The sequence below is a fragment of the Chionomys nivalis genome, chromosome 5 (genome assembly GCF_950005125.1).
Source record: "Chionomys nivalis chromosome 5, mChiNiv1.1, whole genome shotgun sequence".
Classification (NCBI taxonomy): domain Eukaryota; kingdom Metazoa; phylum Chordata; class Mammalia; order Rodentia; family Cricetidae; genus Chionomys; species Chionomys nivalis.
In genome coordinates this window covers 24,212,543-24,232,513 of record NC_080090.1, presented here as the reverse complement: position 1 = coordinate 24,232,513, position 19,971 = coordinate 24,212,543, and the positions used below count along the sequence as shown (strand labels likewise).

The 19,971-nt window shown below is 45.1% G+C and overlaps 1 protein-coding gene across 3 annotated transcripts; it reads left to right on the top strand.

Annotated features, from left to right (window-relative positions):
• Window positions 1-2,545: 2,545 nt before the first annotated feature.
• Ccdc190 (coiled-coil domain containing 190) lies at window positions 2,546-9,144 on the top strand. 3 transcript variants are annotated; one of them, XM_057770327.1, is made up of 4 exons: window positions 2,546-2,739; window positions 3,169-3,402; window positions 7,670-7,793; window positions 8,145-9,144. In XM_057770327.1, exons 2-4 carry the CDS (start codon window positions 3,207-3,209, stop codon window positions 8,701-8,703), a joined length of 879 nt encoding a protein of 292 aa, XP_057626310.1. In that variant the 5' UTR covers window positions 2,546-2,739; window positions 3,169-3,206; the 3' UTR covers window positions 8,704-9,144. The 3 variants fall into 3 exon arrangements, with proteins under 3 accessions (XP_057626310.1, XP_057626309.1, XP_057626311.1); XM_057770326.1 differs by having other exon boundaries at window positions 2,548-2,759; XM_057770328.1 differs by having other exon boundaries at window positions 2,550-2,759; window positions 7,673-7,793.
• Window positions 9,145-19,971: the final 10,827 nt, after the last annotated feature.

The window sequence follows — 19,971 nt, the reverse complement described above, 5'->3', positions numbered from 1 at the left end:
ACTGAGTCTTTCTCTGTGGGTGGTAGGCAAGGCATGATCCTGGGATGATAATTTCACATCTGCCGCTGTTATGCCCAAATCCGTGAAGTCCCCCAAAAGCCAACAAGGAGACTGAGTCCCGTATGTAAAAGCAAAGAGCCTTTATTTTATGCAGGTTTGCAAACTCAGTCTCTCCACACATCCAACGTATTGGAATAAACGGAGAGCCCCGAGCTCAGTTAGAGTTGGGTCTTTATAGTAGTAAAGATGGGGGTGAGGGGTTTCTGAGGTTCAGGACCCCTGATTGGCTGGCATTTGTCTAGGGGTGTCCTGGTGCGTGTATGCTGGCAGGTGATCCTATCTACAGTGGTTGGAACGTTAGGCATTTCCTTTGGATGGTCTGTTCTTGGGTGGTGCTCAGGTAATCTTAGTTTATGGTCCTTCCTGCAACCAGGTATTGATTGCTTCAGGGTAAACTACTGAGACTCAGGCCTCCATTAAATTTATCAATGACTGAGTCTTACTCTGGCAGGTGATAATGATTGGAAGTTAGGAACTTCCTTTGGGTAATCTGTTCATATTTAGCTTTTCATGGCTGGCTCCTACAGCCACCACCATCTTCCTTGACTCTTTTTTATTTCTTCTTTCTGATGAGGCTGTACAAAGTCTTCATGCTTCTGGCCACTCTGTATATAAGAAGTTTCTGCTCACTTTAAAGCTTCAGTCTTGCATGCAGGTGAGACCTTTCCTCCCTGTGCTCCAAGGATGTGAAGGAAGAGGAAGAAGGGTGATGTCTTGTCCTTCTCCTCCTCCCATTGTTGGAGCAAAGTGGGGAACACTGTGTGCGTGTGTGTGTGTGTGTGTGTACATGTTCGTGTGCATATACACTGTGGCCAGAGAAAGGCATTAAGTGCCTTCCTCAGCAACTTTTTGCCTTGTTTTTTTTGAGACAGAATCTCTCACAGAACCTATAATTCAGTAATTCAGCGAGGCCAGATGGTCAGTGAGCTCCAGAGATTTCTCTGGCCCCTCCTCTTCCGGTGGTTTGGTTACAGGAATGCATCACCAGGCCAGGCCTTTTTACATGGGTATTGCTGGTCCAGACTGATGACCTCAGGCTTGGGTGGCAAACACTGACTGAACCATCTCCCAGCCCCAAGGCACTCTTTGTTATGCCTCCATTCCTTTCCTTGTCTTTCTAACCAAGCCAGCAGGGCTTGTTTCTTGCTGCTGCTGTTGCTTGGGGGCCTTACTCTTTCTCTGCCACTGTTGTGTGTGCCCAGGTTGCCTCTGCTTTAAGAAGTGCGGCTTTCTGGAGGAAGTTCATCTTCACCCAGATCCCCTCAGGCCCGGCTCATGCTTCCAGCTCCTCTCTGTTGAAGCATATCTCCTCCCACAGACAGCAACGCATGGGTACAGCACGGTTTCTGCTCCGCTTTTGAAGTCTGTGCCTCCAAGGCGCTCTCGTGGGGACCGGAGGATCAGGAAGCACACCACACTAAGGGCCCTTCGTAGGGTTCCTTCCGCAAACTTCTCCCCATCAGCAGTTTCTCAAGATGACACACAAATTGTGTGAGATGCCACAATGTCTTCAGCTCTGGGTGAGGACTGGGGGGAACAAAAGTATGGCGTGATGGTTGTTCTGTTAGTGTACTTTATCAGCTTTCCTGATGGGGAAGTGGAGTGCCAGTCCACCCTTAGGGGGCACCCCACTTTCTGTTCTAATTGTCTGGGAACCTGCACCCTATTTGTTTAAATCCTGGAGATGAAGAACTTACGCCATGGGAAAGCTCTGAGAAGGCATTATTCCTCACTTAGAGCCTGAGAACCGGTCCTCCCTCTCTGTCTCCTCAGTAATCTCTTTATAATAGTTTGTTTGCAGGGTGGTGACTGTGGTCATAGGGGCTGCTTAGCCACCTTTCAGAAACCCTGAGGGGATTACTGGGCCCCAGTGTTGGTGGCTGTCTTTAGACTGTGGAATATTACTGCCTCATATTTCCAGAAGGATCCCCAAGAAAACAACAGTAGCCTTGCCCAGAAGCTTTTTCTTTAACCAATAGTTCAACTCTGTTCTCTGCTGCAGCGATCCAAACACGAAGACAAAAGTTCATTTCTAAAATAAATTGCTTCATCCAATGCTATGTTCAATACTTTGCAAATCTAAATAAACTTCAAAATGCACTTAACAAGTCTAGAAGCCTTGAAACACTCGACATGGGCTGCAATAATGTAGAACATGCAAATCAAATGCCCTTCAGTGCAAAATGGGCACAGGCATGAGTGGGAAGACAGGGTGCTTTCTTTTGGTTTCCAAGAAACAGGAAAGAGGGTGGGAGATGGGAAGAATGCCAGGGTGGGGGGGTGTAGCAGAGAGGAGGAGAGAGGTGGAAAAGAAGAGAACGGTGACAAACAGTGAGGAACTCTTTGCTTTCTTTCATTCTTGGCTCCCATGGTCACGGCGAGGAGCGCTGCAGGCCTCTCTGGGGAGGGCTGGAAGTTGGCAAGCTTCCTTCATTCTCAAAGCACGTTAGAGATGTGGCCTCTTCAAGAGGGACTGACTGGTACCCAGGGCTTGAGGAGGTGGCATTCCTAACCCGGGGAGACAGGAAAAAGCAGAGAGCCCTCAAGTATAGTTAACACTGTGCCAGTGGGCCTCTCCCAAGCTGCCTCCTTCTCTTGTACCGGCTCTTCTTAATGAAGAAAACAAGCACAGTAAAACAGACCTAGCCTACTGCAGCCCAAGAAACAAAGATTTTCACGGTGAGAACCTGGGTTTGCAGGTAAGTGATGCCTACCTGATTCTCTGGTGACGCTTTAGTTTGTACTTGAGAGTCTACATCAAGCTGACTTACAATAGTCTCTGAAGTTGAACTGCCCTGTGTCTGACTGTGTCCCCTTCCTTAATGCTAATCTTACTTTAATGAATTATTACCACTATGGCCTTGGCAGGAGCAACCACCTGCTACCCTGCACACATTCTGTGCTGAAGCCCTGAGGTGAGTATTGGAAGAGACCCAAAGGAGAGAAAAAGTGTGTCCCCTTTATGGGAGTGCTCCTGGATTTAAGGAGGTGGAAGTGGGGGTTTTGATATCGCAACTTCATCTGATGAGGCAGTTTGGAGTTCAATAAAATTCGGTTTCAAACTACTTGGCGACCAGTCACCAGAGACCAGCATCTTGACTCTTTTAGGTTGGTTGTGAAAGACACGCGTTTCACTGTCTGCAACCATGAAGAAGATGGACAGAAACATGGCGAGGGGACCACTGTACAAGCAGTTCGACTCGGAGAGGAAGAGTGCCAGGCGAGCTGAAGCTCGACTCAGCCTAAGCCTGCAAAGGCTAGAGGTCATCTGCCTCTACCACGTGAAGACGCTGGCCAGGGAGCAGAGACAGCTTCAGAAAGAACTGCAGCGGCTGCAGCAAGGTGAGGCCCTGTCCCAAGGGGCAATCTGCCCCCCACCTCACTTCTGCTCCTCATCTGCCCTGACTTCCAGAAGTAAGGAGCAGTCAACCCCAGAGTGGGTGGAGGGGGGCTCATAGCAGCCTCCATCTCACTGAGGGAAGGGAAGGAGAGTGTTTGCCTCACGCCAGGGTCCTTCAGGGTCCTGGATAATCAGTAGAACAAGTGCCTCCACCTCCCATGTATTTAAGCAGGCCTAACCATCCTGGTTCTTCACCCTGTCCCCAAACTCCATAGCTCCTCCTGCTGCTTGGTCCCCATTCTTCTTGAGCTGACATTCCCCCCAGGCTTCCATCATTGTCCTGTTTCCAATTAGCTCTCTCTCTCTCTCTCTCTCTCTCTCTCTCTCTCTCTCTCTCTCTCTCTCTCTCTCCCTCCCTCTCTCCTTTCCTCCCCTCCCCCCAGGCCTTGTTTGACCCTTCACACAGTGCTCTCTTCCCTCTCTCAGGGATTTTCTCCTTCATCATCTCTGCCTTTCTCCTTGGGATCTAGTGGCCATTTATTGACCAGCGAAGGAAGGAAGGAAGGAAGGTAAAAGCCATTTCCCTCGCCCATGTTATAAAACGAAAGTTAAAAAGGAAACCAGAAATCCTTTCTCTGGGATTCCGACCTCTGATGAGGAATACGAGTGGCGATGCCCATCTTGTGAAATTATCTGAGCTCTCAGTGAGAATTTGGCACAAACCTAAGCATAAAGCATTTGCTTAGGGTTCGACAACTTTTAATTACTCAGATCAGCACTGCAAAGTCATCTCGGAATGAAAACTCTTCTGCTGTCTTGCTAGAAACAGGTTCAGTTGTGTGCTTTGTAGAAACCAGCGCTCCTCGTTTTCTTCGCTAAATAATTAGGTCTCAACATTCCTTCAAAATTACATGGAAGTCGGTAAACTCAGCTTCTCAGAACATTCCCCCCCTGACTTAAGCCAGGTGCCAGAACTAACTCAAGAGCCTGAACCAGACATGGTCTGTCCAGAAGGAAAGCCAGACGCTTTTAAAGACACATTTAAATGCAGAACCTTCCAGGGCTGCACAGTTTCAACAACAGACACATAAACCCAAATCAGTGTCCACACTGGCCTGGGGATTCTTTCTAATCTTCAACTGTTCCTAATTACATAATGGTATCTAGCTTCCTTGAACTTGAATGACGACCCTGTGTGAACCAAACTCTATTTTCAATTCCCCTGTCCGCAGTAAGAGGTTAACCTTACTTGGAATAAGAACGATGTTGGAAAGGCATCTTAGAAACCAGTCGGTTGGTTATCCCTCTAATTCTCAGAAAAGAGCAACTGAGAGCAGGTGCCCATCCTCCGGAGGGTTGCAGAAAGGCACCCCTACCTCCGTCACTGCAGCTGCCCCTGCTACATAGAGATCTTATCTCAGTCACAGTGGAAAGGGTTGGGACCGAGAGACAGACAACCTCAGAGGTCACGGTCTCCAGGTTCTGTATCTCACACTGAACAGTCAAGTCAGAGACAGGAGAAGGAGCGACTGTGCACCCTCTTGGTGCGCTCCAAGACGCTGTATTCAGCAAGAGTTTCAGTTACCACTGACGTGCAAGTATTTGCACGCTAGTGCATTGCTTTGTGTGTGTACTGTTAGCCCTCATCTTAGACAGCAGGATCAATGCACAGAAGTTAGGCTCAAACTTCAGCATTCTTTCACTGATGCTAAAATTCTGGGTCATGGGCTTTTATTTGATTGATTGGATGGTGGTTTGGCTGGTTTGGGTTTTGTTGTTATTGTCATTGCAGCTTTGTTTGTGTTTTGTTTTCTTTTGAAAAAGAGTCTCACTATGCAGCCCAAGTTGGCCTCAATCTCAGGATCTCCCTGCTCCACTCTCCTGAACTCTGGGATTACAAATCTGTGCCACCCACTTGACTCTGGGGCAGGCTCCTCAGAGCCTGGGATGGAAATTTGAACAGATAAGGTCTCTTCACTTTGAGATGCTTATTTATACTGTCAGATAGCTGAGCTTTTGTGGGTCTGATTTAAAAAAAAAAACTGTGCTTTTATACATCTCATAAAATTTTTAAATGCAAAACATGGAGTTATTTGCCAAGTAAGGAGGCGGCAACCAGAAGCCTCCTGCCCCTGTTAAGAAGGCTCTTAGGAGAATTTCCCCAAAGAGCCGGTGTGTGAACAGAGCCTAGGAGAAGAGTGGAGTGATGTAGGGAGTCAGAGGTTGATTGCAGAGACATGTACAGCATGAGATCATTCCTGGAAGAAAAGGATGGGAGTGAACATGGTTTGCCAGAACGTTCCATGCTGGTGAAGTACACGTGCACGTACAGAGGTCACAGTAAGCAGGCCTTGTCTCCAGCCAGCGCTTCACAAAGGTAGATCCCACCCTGCAGGGTCTGGATGCAGGGAGACTCCATGTTCACATTTTAGAGAGTTTGCTCTGACTGCAGGTACCTATGAGAAAATAGAGTTTAGGACATAGCCAGAGTAGAGCAGATAGAATTCTAAATCGAGGCTTGATATAAAACTTAAACTAGAGCATTGTCAGGAGGAGAAAATTAAGAGACCTCAAGATGTTTGGAAAGAAGAATCGTCAGGGTTCCATGACTAACTATATGTCCAAACATAGAGGAAATGAGAGCGTATTGCCAGGCTCACGGTAGGCCGTCAAACATCCAGGCTGAACCGGGTAGGGGGACACAGCACCACACCATTGTGGTGAGGAAAACAGGGCACAATGATGCCACAGAGAAAAGATGCTCACCCTGCTGTCTCTGCTGCAAAAGAGGGGGGCTGCCTGGAGAAGTAGCTGAAATCCTTTAGCTTATTAGAAATAGGTAAAAACATAGAAAATTCCTCAAAATAAAGCAAAAAACTCAAAGAAGTGATCTATGTGTTTCGTGTGATATTCATGCCTCTTGCGTGGTCCGGTACCCTCATTCCCACTGCTTCATACATTCTAACTTCAGTAGGATGCTTCTCAGGGAAGAGTGGTCTGGGTCTGTTTGCTGCTGGTTAGATGTGTGTTTGTTTGTTATCCTTGGGTTGGGATTTCTGGTTTGGATTTAGTGGGGAGGGGAGCAGATGGCGTACTGCTAGGGATTGAACCCAGGGCTTGCGCAGGTGTAGCAAGCCATCTACCACTAAACAACACCCCTGGCCTTACCCACTGTAACTTAAAGTGATTCCCATCGAAACAGAAACCAATGCATGATTTAAATGTCTTGAAAACTAAGAGGGTCAGTGTGTTCTCTTCAAGCTATGACTACAAGAGACCAGAACATCGACTGGGAAAATGGAAAGTCCTCTTAATCCTGGCCTCTGGCAGTTGCAAACCCTTGCCACGGGTAGAAGTAAGGTGTAGTAAACAGACAAAATGTCCACACCTAGGTGTTTTCTGTTTTTAAACACTTGCCCTTGCCAAGTAAAACATTCAAACAAAACCCACCAGGGCTGGGGCGGTTGCAACATCTGATCTTGGTGTCTAAATCCTCTCTGACACGTTCTAGGCAAAGAGCAGGAACTGCAGGAAGCTTTGCTGTTTTCGTCCATTGCATCAGAGGAGGGCAGCATGCGATGGGGACCCAGGGTCCTCACATGCTAGCTCTCCGAGAGTGAGAGCCCAGCTTTCACTTCCCTCATCTATTAGACTCAATTTCTAGGGCTGCGCAGCAAAGTCCCAAATCCCACACAGCTCAAACCAGAGAACTTCGTTGTCTCAACCTCTAAAGCCTTGAAGTCAAAGTGGGAGCGTGAGCAGGGTTTCCTCGGGAATGAGGCAGGAGCAGGCTTTCCTTTTGGTGCGTAGGGGACAGGTCTCCCCCAACCCTGCCCTCTCTGCTTGTCTGCTCAGACTGCTGGTATCATAAGCATGCCATGACAATGGTCAGGGTCCACCATGATGACCTCATTTTAATTTGATCATATCTATAAAGAACCCAACTCCAAATAGTGTCACGATCTCAAGAACTAAGGACTAGTAATAAATGAAATTTTATACAATTCAATCCACATTAACCCATTTTAAACTTTATTTTATTTGTGTAGACATGTGTCTGTGTGTGTGTCTGAGTGCACGTATGAGCACATGTGTATGCTGGTCCTAGCCGAGACCAGAAGAGGGTGTTCGATCCCATGGAGTTAAAGGTGTTTGTGGGTTGTGGATGTGGGTGTTGGGCTCCAAACTCTTGGTCCTCATGGCTGAGCATGGAGCACTCCTAACAGATGAGCCATCCCTCCAGCCCATCATTTGTTAATTATGCCACAGCAGATATCATCAAGAAAAGGTTCTCCTCTTATGCCGAGAATGGTACTCAGAAGAGACCAAGAGATTCTTTCACGTTCTCACCACAAACAGGACAGAGGCACATAGCCACACAGCCTAAAATCAGGTAAGAAAATGATTAAATGACGTGCCAACCAAGCTCTTTAAAACATTCCCCTCCATGTAAGGAGATGCTGCCATCTCCTTCCAAGAGAGATACACCTCCGCCCCTCTTCCTCCACCCCTTCTCACCCACGTTAGCACCACAACAGAACTGCCACACATACACACACACACATATACACGTGCGCACACACATGCGTGCACACACATGTACACACATATACACACGTACACACACACATACACACACACTTACACACACACAGTCTAGTAAATGGAAAGGCCTAAATAGGAGACCCTTCATTTTCCAATGACATTTATTTCTTCCTTTTCATCCCTTCTCCTGCCTCCCCAGGGTACCACCAACCAATATGACCCAAGAAGCTAAAACTAAGATTCATGGCCCCTCTTTACCTGACAGTGCCCTCAAAGCTGCTCCGAGAAGCCAGGAGCACCCGCAATCCCAGCGTGACAGCACCAGCTGCTACAAGGAAGAGTATTCAGGAGTCCAGGAGGGAGAGTCTACGAAACCACTTAAGGTCACGGACTCGAACAGGGATGTCTCTGTCCCATGTCATGGCCAAGAGGTTTCCACCAACAATACAGAAGACATCCCTGTGTCCAGCCCAAATGGTGCGAGGGGCTCAGCACCTGCAGAGGAGACTAAATCAAAAAATGCCGATCTAAAGCCACACGAGGATGCCGGGGACCAAAATGCCCCATGCTCTGCGGAATGTGCCGGAAGCTTCAATGACAAGTGCAGAAAGCCAACCTTCCTCGAGCTGTTGGCAAAGGCCAAAGAGGCCCACTATCTCCGCCACAGGGTGCCCCCCGAGTCCGAGAGGATGCTTAGCATTGGGGAGATATTTGGACATGGAGACGCCTCACTACCCAGAGCAGGGAAAAAACTATGAAAATGGTACCAAGTTCCTTCCTACCTGGCTGTGTAATGTAGCCTGACAGTAAGATACCATAATCACTAAGGAAATGTGACCCTCAAATAGCTGCGATAAGCAAAGCACAGAAATAAGTGAAAATCCAAGACAACTTTCTTCTGCATCGTTAGGGCCTCCTGCCCTTGTATATGATCTTTCTCAGAATAAACTTGCTCATAATAAAGGCTACTATGAAAGGAGGGGGGAATTTTTGAAAATATTTTAAATTGAGAACCTGGACTTGTTTGATGGAAACAAAGTCTTGTTTATCCAAAGGTCCATCTCCTATAAGAGCTGCTTGTAGCGCCACCTGCTGGCCAAACAGCACAGCTAGACATCTTATTTTCCTTTCTTTTAGGGTTTGCATGGGAACCCCACTGAAATTATGTACAGTGCTGCGGTCTCCAAATAAAACCTGTTCTTGCCACAATTCCGTACTCTTTTTTTTGAAGCTCCTCTCTCTCTTCTTCCCCTTTTCTCTTTCCTTCCTTCTCTCCAGCCCCCTCTCCCTTCCTCTTCCTCTTCCTCTTCCCTTCCTTTCCCTCTTTTCCTTACTTCCTTTTTTCCTTTTCAAGCAGTTCCAGCTGGATCCCTCCCCATTTTAACCTTAACTGGATCCTAATGAAAGAAACTAATCTGTGTCCTTTCCTCTCCTCCCAAATCAAAATATCTTAAAACGTCCAGCACACTATGAAAGCTATTCCACATTCAGTCAATAACCAACCGTCTCACAGTAAAAGAATAATTTCCATTTAAACATTACTGTTTAAGCTAGGGTAGTGTCACATGTTTATAACCCCAGCATACCAGTATTTGGGAAGCTGAGGCAGGAGGATTTACAGAGCCAGGGAGAGCTACATATCGAGACTCTGTCTAGAAAAGCTCTTTTAGAAAATCAAAGACCGCTGTTTTAAGTAAGCAGGTCTGCATAGCGTGCATCCTACTGTAAATTAATTGAGTAAACTTTGTTTCCCACCCAGATGGTCCAGATTTCACGCTTCAAACAAATGATGTCATATGTCATCAGGGAACAACTGCTCACTGTTAATACTTTAATCCTTCTGCTCACCGAATACACACCAAATAAAACTGCCCTCTTATCATATACTGTTTATATTAACTTCATTAGAAAAACTAGCTTGTAGTTAGAAATCCAAAGTCAGGTAGCAACTGTTAAATTCAATTTTTCAACCTTATAGCAAATTTGGAAACAAAAAGAATAAATTCAGGACCTATATAGTTATTTTGGACTTATTTATTTACTTTGAATTAAATTTTTTTTTGAGATGGGGCTAAACAATGCTGTTTTGGGTTGACTCTGAACTCCCACGTTCAGTGATCCTCCTGCCTCAACCTCCTAGCGAGCTGGATTGCAAACTCTTATCCCCAGAATCTGTTTACAATTAGGAGAATATATTTGTTGCATTCTAGCTTAAGGCTATCTTGAAGAAACAAAACTATTTATATCAAAAATGATAAAGGACCCAATCTTCTAATGCTAAAGCTCCTAGGGTTTAAATTAATTTGAATTTAATGACAAAGTATGAATTAATTGCAGTTGGTTTAATAACACAATTTAATTCCCATTTGAGATGCCTGTTGTTTAAATTTATAACTCATAATAGCTCCCAGTTTCCAGCACCTCCCGCCATCCCGAACTTTCCACACAGCATATCAATTCCAATTGCTCCTCAGAATTCCGGAAAAAAAAGTTGTCTTTTAGTTCCTATTTTACAGGAGCAAAGCAGAACACATTCTTGGTCTGCATACTGTCCTCTGTCGCACCCCATCTACCTTGCTGCCACTTAGTTGAAGACAAAAGCTTCCCTCAATCTTGCACAGTTCAGCTATTTTAGCCCAGCCTTTGGTCTCCAATGGCAAGGCAATAGTTTATAGTTGAAGTAACACAAGAAACCTTCTTTCAGGGTATTCTCTAACGCGGAAGGCAGGTCAGGGACAAAACTGGGTGATTCACAAATTATTTACACTGGTCATAAAGATGGGGGCTTGCAGTACAAAGAACCCCCTTTACAAAGTGCCCAAGTATTGGAGAGAGATCTGTCTTTGCTCCATGATGAAAAAAGCTTTCCCAGAATGCCTTCTAGATAGAGAGATCTAATAGATGTGGAGACATCTATTACCGTATTATCTGAATGCCTTCTATGTGGAGACATCTATTACCGTATTATCTGAATACCTTCTATGTGGAGACATCTATTACCGTATTATCTGAATGCCTTCTATGTGGAGACATCTATTACCGTATTATCTGAATGCCTTCTGTGTGGAGACATCTATTACCGTATTACCCAAATGCCTTCTGTGTGGAAGCATCTATCACCACATTGCCCTGGCAGAGGCATCTGGACACTCACAGAGTTGATGACTGGACCTCTCTCCTCAACCCACTCTAAGCTGTAACACAGGTGCTCTATCAGTTCTGCAAGGAAGCCTTAAAACTGACCAAGAATAATAAAAAGTGCCACCTAAGAGACCATGGCTCAGTGGGTAAGGAGTTTGCTGTGCAAGTTTGAACACCTGAGTGTAGATCCCCACTATCCACACAAAAGCCGGGTGTGACCAAACACACTTGTGATCCCAGCATGGGGTGGGGGTGGGGCAGAGACAGCTAGATCTCAGGTTCTCACTGGTCATCAGGTCTGCCAGAAATGGCAAGGCTCAGTGGGAGACCCTGTCTCGAAAAGTAAAGTGGAGAAGCAATCGAGGAAGGCGCTGGACATCTGCTTCTGGCTTCTACCCCCTCCAGCCTGAGTAAACATGTCTGCACACAGGTGACACCTAGTGAATGAACAGAGGCAAAAATAAAGTCTTTAAAGCAGAAATGCAAGGACATCAGGCCAATAGTTGTAGATGGAAGTTTCTGTCCCACCCAGTACCACAAATGTTCAGTCCCAAAGAAACACACAGAGGCTTTTATTAATTATAAACTGTTTGGCCTATTAGCTCAGTTTTATTATTAACTATCTCTTACAACTTAAACTAACCCATAATTATTATTTATGATTAGCCATGTGGCTGGGTACCTTTTCTCAGTGCAGCATTTTCATCTTGCTTCCTCTGTGTCTGGATGGTGACTTCAGACCAAGACCTTACTCTTCCCAGAATTGGCCTAGTCTGGTTGCCCTACTTATTCTTCCTGCCTGGCTACTGGCCAGTCGGCATTTTATTAAACCAATACGAGTGACAAATCTTTACAGGGTACAAGAGCATTATTCCACAGCACTTCCCCTTTTTTCTTTTCAAAACAAGACCCTGAGTCTAATTTCTCTTTGCTTAGCTTTTTCCTCACCATTATCCATAACAACTTGTAACCAACAATAGTAAGTGAAACTGATAGCAGCTTCCCTAGGAGAAAAGCAACCATTCTGTTTCCACCTCGCTGAGCTGAGACTGTTCAGTTTTGAGGTGGAGAGGCAGATGCTGAGACCCATTTACTATCAAGAGTTATTAATAGTTCAAGGTTGAGGCCAACCTGCCTATGTGAGACCCTGCCCCAAGAAATTTCCTTACCCAAAATTAAAAAATAAAACAAAACATTAATTTATCACACAGTTCTGTTCTGCTCTCACTTGTAGGTTAGAGTATGGATCACTTGAGAACTGAAACACACCCTATGCTCCCCACATTTCCACCCCCACTATGATCAGGATGCTGACAAGTGTTTTGATAACAGCCATCAGTCAATCAGAGTATAAATTAACTTCAATATGTTATTTTTGAATGGCTTGAGTTCAATTCTGTAAAAATTGTTCCATGGAATTGAACTACAGGGAAATCTAATAAGACTCTAAATAACACATATCCACTTGACCCATCATGACATGATCACTGTCATTGCCGCGGTCATGGAAGGGAGAAATTCTCTATTCACAATTTAATCTGAGATGAAGAGAAAATGTGTGGAAGCTATGCATAGGGAGTAGCTCACCATACAATCGGCAATGGGAAACTGAATGTACATGTACGTTTGTGCTGGGGCCTCTTTACCTGTGTTGATGTGGGAGGAGGCAAATGATTAACTAAGTTGGCCAAACTGACACACCTCACGGCTGGTGGGAGGGGGACAGGCAGCAAGCAAGTACATTCCTGCTAATCTTCAGCTATTTCCCTCTTAGCTACCCCTTGAACTCCAGAAAACAGGAAGCTATGCTGAGAATGCCCATTGTGCCTGGCAATGGTCCTGTTATTTTTAAATTTAGTTGTACAGGGGACTGGTGATGGATCAGCGGTTAAGAACCCACGTATGAGGGAGAGATGACAAGGTCTCTGTCTCCTCTCCCTGATGAAAAGAAAGCGTTCACCTTTACCCTGATTACTAAGAAAGGTCACAGTATGCACTCAGAATCTCTTAGTAGCAAGCCTCAGAAGTGGGATGCAACCCGGAGCCCTGACCTCTGCACAGCCCTGCCGCATTCATCTACCCCAGCAGGCTCAGAAGGCCTGTGTCCAACCAGCCCAGTGGCCTCCTGAAGTTGTAGAGACAGTGAAGGGAGCCAGACAATGTCAGACCATGAAAGCTAAGGGTGTTGAGCAGGTTCATCAGAGAAAGGGAGGAGATTCGGAGTTAGAGACAGGAAGGGATTTAAAGAATATATGTAGGGGCTAGAGAGCCGGCCCAGCAGTTAAGAGTACTGGCTACCAGAGCACCAGGTCTCTATTCCTAGCAGCCACGTGGCAGCTAACAATTGACTGTAATTCCAGTTCCAGGGCATCCAACTCCCCCTTCTGACCACAGACATACATGCAGGCAAAGCACCCACACACATAAAACAAAAATTAAAGAGTAAATAAATAAATGAAGTTTTACATTTACATGGTATTTTCCTAATGTTCCATTTCCTTAGGGAATATGACCATGTCGCGCACACACATACACACACACACTCACGCACGTACACACACACACCTTTCTTTGGGGATAAAAGCAAAGGGAAGCACCCCACAGTTACACAATGGCTTACTAGAGGCGTTCACACCAGCAAAGTGGTGGCTTGCCACAGGCCTGCGGGAGGTGATCGTTTCAGGACCTGTGTGTGAATGGTGGTCCTAACACAGTTTGGATTTGGCTATTCTTGCTATACAGCCCAAGTTAGTCTCAAACTCGAAGCCTTACTGTGCAGCCTCCTGGGTTCTGGGGTTATTTTCTAGTCACCATTACATTTGGCCTCCAGACTTTATTTAAGTTCCAGAAAAAATTGGTACACCCGAAATAATAAATTCAGTCTAAGTTGGGTCCTAAATGGAAAGGAAAATGAGTCAGATAAGACTTGGATTAGAAAGAACGGTGTTTGGAATAGTTACATAGGAAGAAAACTGGCCAGAGCACAGCCTGGCTGCTTCTCTGGGGAGCTCCAAGGACACAGGACAGGTTACATCACTGTTGACACCATCCCTGGAAAACAGAGAACCACAGGTCTGAACTGGCTGTCCCCAGTAGCTTGTCTCTGCACAGAAACACTACCTACTGGTGTCCTGTTAAACAGTGGAAAAAAAAAAACAACAACAACACTGTACTGAAAGTTCAGCAGGTGCCGCAACCACAAAGTCAAGACCATCCATAATTACACTCACAGCATCAAGGTGAGGGTCTCTTCTTCATAAGGACCAGAAAGCACCTACTTTCCTTTTACCCAGAAACCAACTCTCCTCCGGTCAAAAAAAGTTCACACCCAGAAGGGTGTGCCCCAGATCAGCAAACAGATCCCGGGGTTCACAGGCTCACAGCTCATCCCTGCTTAGCTATTTTATCCTAAATATCACACAGATAAGCAAAACAAAGTTATGCTGGGGACAGGTTATCTTCCTCTCCTCCTGGGTTTTTCCCTTAGGGCGTTGGAGTTGGCACAGGATATAGAAGTTAGCCAGTTCAACCTCAGTTCGGATATGTGAAATGACTTCCCCAAAAGAAGCTAAATATGAATGTACTTACTTTGGGTGAATTTTTATTAGTGAATTTTGGTTTAGAATGGAAATTAGTTCACGATATATGTTTCAATGCTGCCCCCTGGTGGTAAAGATGGCCCATTCAGAAAGAATTACCTTGAGAGTCAAGACTTTAGCTAACAAAATTTCTCAAACGGTTTTCCTAGAAATCTTGCTAAGTGCTATTAAGGAAAGACATAGAATTGAAATAAGCCTGGGGAAACCTGAGTTAGACCATTGGAATCAATTTCTCCAGATGGGACTTCTCTAGAGTCTTTAATATGTTAATATCAGGGTGCGCACCCAGACGGGAAATTAAATGAAGCTGAATTAGCTCCAAGGCTATGACCATGGAAACTCTGTCCATAAATCATCTCCAGGAACTATGGTGAGCCACTAAGCATACTTTAGAAACAGTATCATGGAATAAAAGCTGCATTAGAACAAGCTTTTTATATCATAAAGATCAAACAGGCAACAGAGATCCTGTATATTCCAGAAGGTAGTTTTTCTTAGGGGCTGTTTCCCTTTGCTATGCCTTTGAGTATTCCCATTAATGAACACACACACACATACACACGTACATGCATACTCATGCAAATGTAGCAATAATCCATTTTAAAATCTTAGCGTAAAAGAGACAGAAACGGTGAGATAAAGAAATAAAATGCTTGGCTGCTTCAACTGCTGCCAGGGGTGTCAGGGGTCATCGTCACAAGTGAGAAATTTGATGGGAGAGATTTGAACGTCAGGATCCTGTGTCGATTCTGAATAGGCAGCAAGCAGGACTAAGAACCCAATCTATTTCTGATCGGTTCCAAGGCCCCTTCACAACACCAGCAACACCCCACTTCTTCCCACACGAGAGCTAAAAAAGGAAGCAGTCCCGAGTCTGAGGATCCTGACAGCTGGTGACATAAACAGATCTCAGAACAAATTCAACTCAGGCACGGAGTCAGGAATCACTGTTTTTAAATTATTCCCTAACATCTTTTCTGCCACAAGCGATCAACCAAAGCCTACCCCGGTCATTCTGTAATTCATTCTGAAAGGGGTGTGTGGCTTAGTACTCGCCAGTTAGACGGGAGACATCCACTGACTGCTTCGGGGAAAAATATCTCTGTTCTGAAGAAAAAGAAGCCAAGAGAGTAGCTGTTTCCTTCTTTTAGACTCAGCCATACCTGGATCTGACTTTCCGACCTGGTTGAGGTCAACTTGCTCCAGGCAGAAGAGGAAACAGAAAGAAAGCAACAACAGTAAACAAGCTGAGAACCTGGAAGAGGTCAGATAACAAAAGGCTTCCTATTAAGGCTGCCGTGTGGTCTCTCATCTGAACTGGAAGGCTTCTGAGAATGAGAGGGGATACTACTAAAAATAGGCTGGCGCAGAGGGCAGAAAATGGACAACCCTGGCTATATGTGATGCCAAGGAACCTGGGAAGCCAATGCCGGGACTAGAATTAGAGCAAAGCTGGGGGCACAGTCAAAATGAGATAAGTTAAGAGAGGGGGTGCAGATGAAGTGGGGCAGTTACAACAGTGTTAAAGAGTGAAATAATCATAATCTTAGCTGTGATTATTATATATGATTAAATATAATTAAAATAAAATAATAATCTTAATAGCCAGGTAGATGACTGTTAGGTCTGAAAGGATGACGTCAAGAGGTTCTAAGATGGCACACAGGTCCATTTTCTGGGACTGGGAGGACATGAACATCACCTCACTCTGGGACGTTCTAGGCAGCAAAATCTCTGAACACTATGAGACGTGCAACTCCCTGGACCTGCTCGGTAGCCATAGGTATGAGGAAGCCATCTTAATGTAGGAGGAGAATTGGAAGTGGGGAGTGACTGGGCTCATTCCCTCCATCTTTCTAGCATGGGAGGAGTCCAACAGGTACAGTGAGCACAGAGAGACTGGGGGTAACATACTATAATTCGTGCGTGCGAAGCACAGGATACAGCAAGGAGAGAAAATCCTGCTCACACTGCCAAGAGCCACACGGTGCCTGCATTTTCCATCTCACCCATGTCGTGGTTAGTCAAATCATTCTTTCTTCCAAGAAACTTGTCTGTCTCTCCCATTTCCTGTTCTTATCAGCTTTTTAATGTAATCAGAAGGCTGCATCTTATTTGCCCATTCTAATATACAGCCAAGAGAATGTCTACCGTGTGGTAATAGTCCCACGGGATAAAGATACCCCTTACCCTACTGTTTGAGAAGTCATCTATTGACATGCAAGGCCTTGAGTGCAAGCCTCATGCACGCACGCGCACACACACACACACACACACACACACACACACACACACCTGTCCTCACAGGTACAATCTCAGCACTCAGAGAATCTGTGCTCAGACCCATTAGGGATACCCTGTAGTCTACATTCCTAGTCTCGGACTCACTCATGAGAACACGATGCAGCAGGCTCTGCGGAAAGCACACCAGGAATAAACACATTCCCACAGCTGGAATTTCTTTACTTTCTTAGCATTCTTTCCCTCCTCCCTCCCTTCTTTCCGTCCTCCTTTTCTCCTTCCTTCCTTCTATCACTGCCTACTAACGTCTTCCAGGAAGACTAGATTTGGCTTTCTGAAAGATGGGCTGCTCCCATTTATGGTTTCTAGGGCTTTAGAAGAGTTCTGTGTCCCTCAAGGCCCAACAGCCAACTTGAGGGAAGTGGGCCTGGCCTGTGTGTGTCATCTTGAAACAAGCTAGAGTCATCAGAGAAGAAGGAACCTCAGTTGAGCAAATGCCTCCATGAGATCCAGCTGTAAGGCATTTTCTCAATTAGTGATCAATGGAGAAGGGGCAGTCCATGGTAGGTGGGGCCATCTCTGGGCTGGTGGTCCTGGGTTCTATATGAAAGCAGGCTGAGCAAGCCAGGAGAAGCAGGTCAGTAAGCAGTCTTCCATGGCCTCTGCATCTGCTCCTGCCTCCAGGATCCTGCCCTGTTTGATTGAGTTCCTGGTCTGACTTCCTTCCATAGCAAACAGTGATGCTGAAGTGTAAGTCAGATAAACCTTTTCCTCCCCAACTTGCCCTGTGGTCACAGTGTTTTGTTGTAGTAATAGAAATCCTGACTAAGACAGTCTGTCCTCTCCTTCCACCTTTCTCTGGATTTAGGGGTTCAAACTCGGGTCCTCAAGCTTACAAAGCAAGAGCCTTTACTGACTGAGCCATTGTTCATGCTCATATAATGAATGACTTAATTTTTGATGACTTATTGTAATTATTGATAAAAAGCATTTATCTTACATCTTAATTTTAACTTAACTTAAAATTAATAGGTATAAACATAATATATGCTATCTATAATTAATACTTATATAAACTACATGTGACTATATCTTATTTTACACTAATTTATTTCAATGTTACTCTTAATTTTATTTTAATCTTAGTTGTAGCCAAGAATAGGAAAAGGTGATATAAATGATAGGCTATGTTTAGCCAATGCCCCAAATTAAAGATTCCATTGCCTGTGTGCACCAGCTCAGCAGTGCATCCTGTAATGTAGCATTTCTTTTAAGTTTTTTATGTGGTTAGCAAGAATTTCTTGACCTCTAGAGAGGATCTGGTGATTCACCTCGGACTCAATATTGAAGGCGTAAGTCACAAAACAATCCCACACCAGTTTGAAATTATGATTAATAAAAGGGTTATTTATTTAAAGGGAGAAAAACTTACAGGTCACCGTCCCAGACAACAGCCCTCTGCGCGATAAAGAACGAAGTCAAACATCCGGAAGCAGAGGCCACACCCAAGTGCGCTGGTATCTTAAAGGCTATTGGCTGAAGGAGCAGAAGTAGCTCCTATAGCACAGTATCACAGCCCTAGGAAATTCATTATTTATTAATTTTGAATTTATTTTAATAAACGCTAAGAGCATAACCATGGCTACTATGTGTCAGATACTGTGGTCAGCATTTCATAAGCATCAATCCAGGACTCCCCTCTCAAGGGGGGAACGAGCCTTATCTCAGGGAATGCTCAGGATTGCTGAGAAAGCCGCATTTCAGTCTTGTTTCCAGAACCAATGTAGGTGAGGAAATTATGACTGAAGACTCACGATCATGTATGGCAGGATTAGGTGAAATGCAACTGAGCAGAAGACCAAGCTTTCCTGGCCCGCACACTATATTCAGACCTGAGATCTGGAAGGGGCCTCTGAGTTGTTCAGGTCTCATATTCCGCTCCTATGGGCCCTGACAAGTACCGATAATGTAAGCCCTCTACAGGAATTTTCTAGTTCTGCTCTCTATCGAGCCTTTATCAACAAACTCTTCCAAAGCACATCCTACCCGGACTCAGTCTTACCTCGAAAGTGAATTTCCACTGCTAATGTGAGTGGCTGAAGAAGGCCCTAGGTATCAATGAGGAACACCTGAGTGTGTCTATGGGGCTTTTCCAGAGAGATTTAGTTGAAGGGGAAGCTCCATTTTAAATATGGATGGTGTCTTAGGATTTCTATTGCTGTGAAGAGATACCATGACCATGCCAACTCTTATAAAGGAAAATTTTAATTGAGGTGGCAGCTTACAGTTCAGAGGTTTAGTCCATGATCGTCATGGCTGGGAACATGGTGGTATGTAGGCAGACACGGTGCTGGAAAATTCTACGTCTTGCACAGACAATAGGAAGTGAAGTGGGACACTGGGCTTGAACATATACGGGACCTCAAAGATCACCTCCACAGTGATACACATATACGGGACCTCAAAGATCACCTCCATAGTGATTCACATATACGGGACCTCAAAGATCACCTCCACAGTGATTCACATATACGGGATCTCAAAGATCACCTCCACAGTGATACACATCCTCTGAGGCCATACCTACTCCAACAAAGCCACACCTCCTTATAGTGCTTCTCCCTTTGGGGCCTGTTTTCTTTCAAACCACCACAGAAAATACCATCTCATGGGCGGGGGTCCCAGTCTGAATAAACAAAGAAGAAGTAGAAAGCCTTCTGTTTACCTGCATTCATCCTTCTGCTTCCTAATCTGCCCATGATCTCTACCCAGTGCTCTCCCCGCTGTGATGGACAGCCCCCCTCAAAGCATTAGCCCAACAAATCTTTCTCACCCAAGATGCTTCATTCAGATATTTGGTCAGAGTAATGTAAAAATTAACACATACATATTAAAAAGTCCCATTCTTCCTTGACAATTATGACTCGAATAAAACCCCAAGATTCCCTCAGAGAGTAAATAAGATGTTCTGACTTTGGCCAGCTCCACATTAATTTGAATAGAACAAACCAGGATGACTATATTCAAAGAAGAGCAAAAGGGACC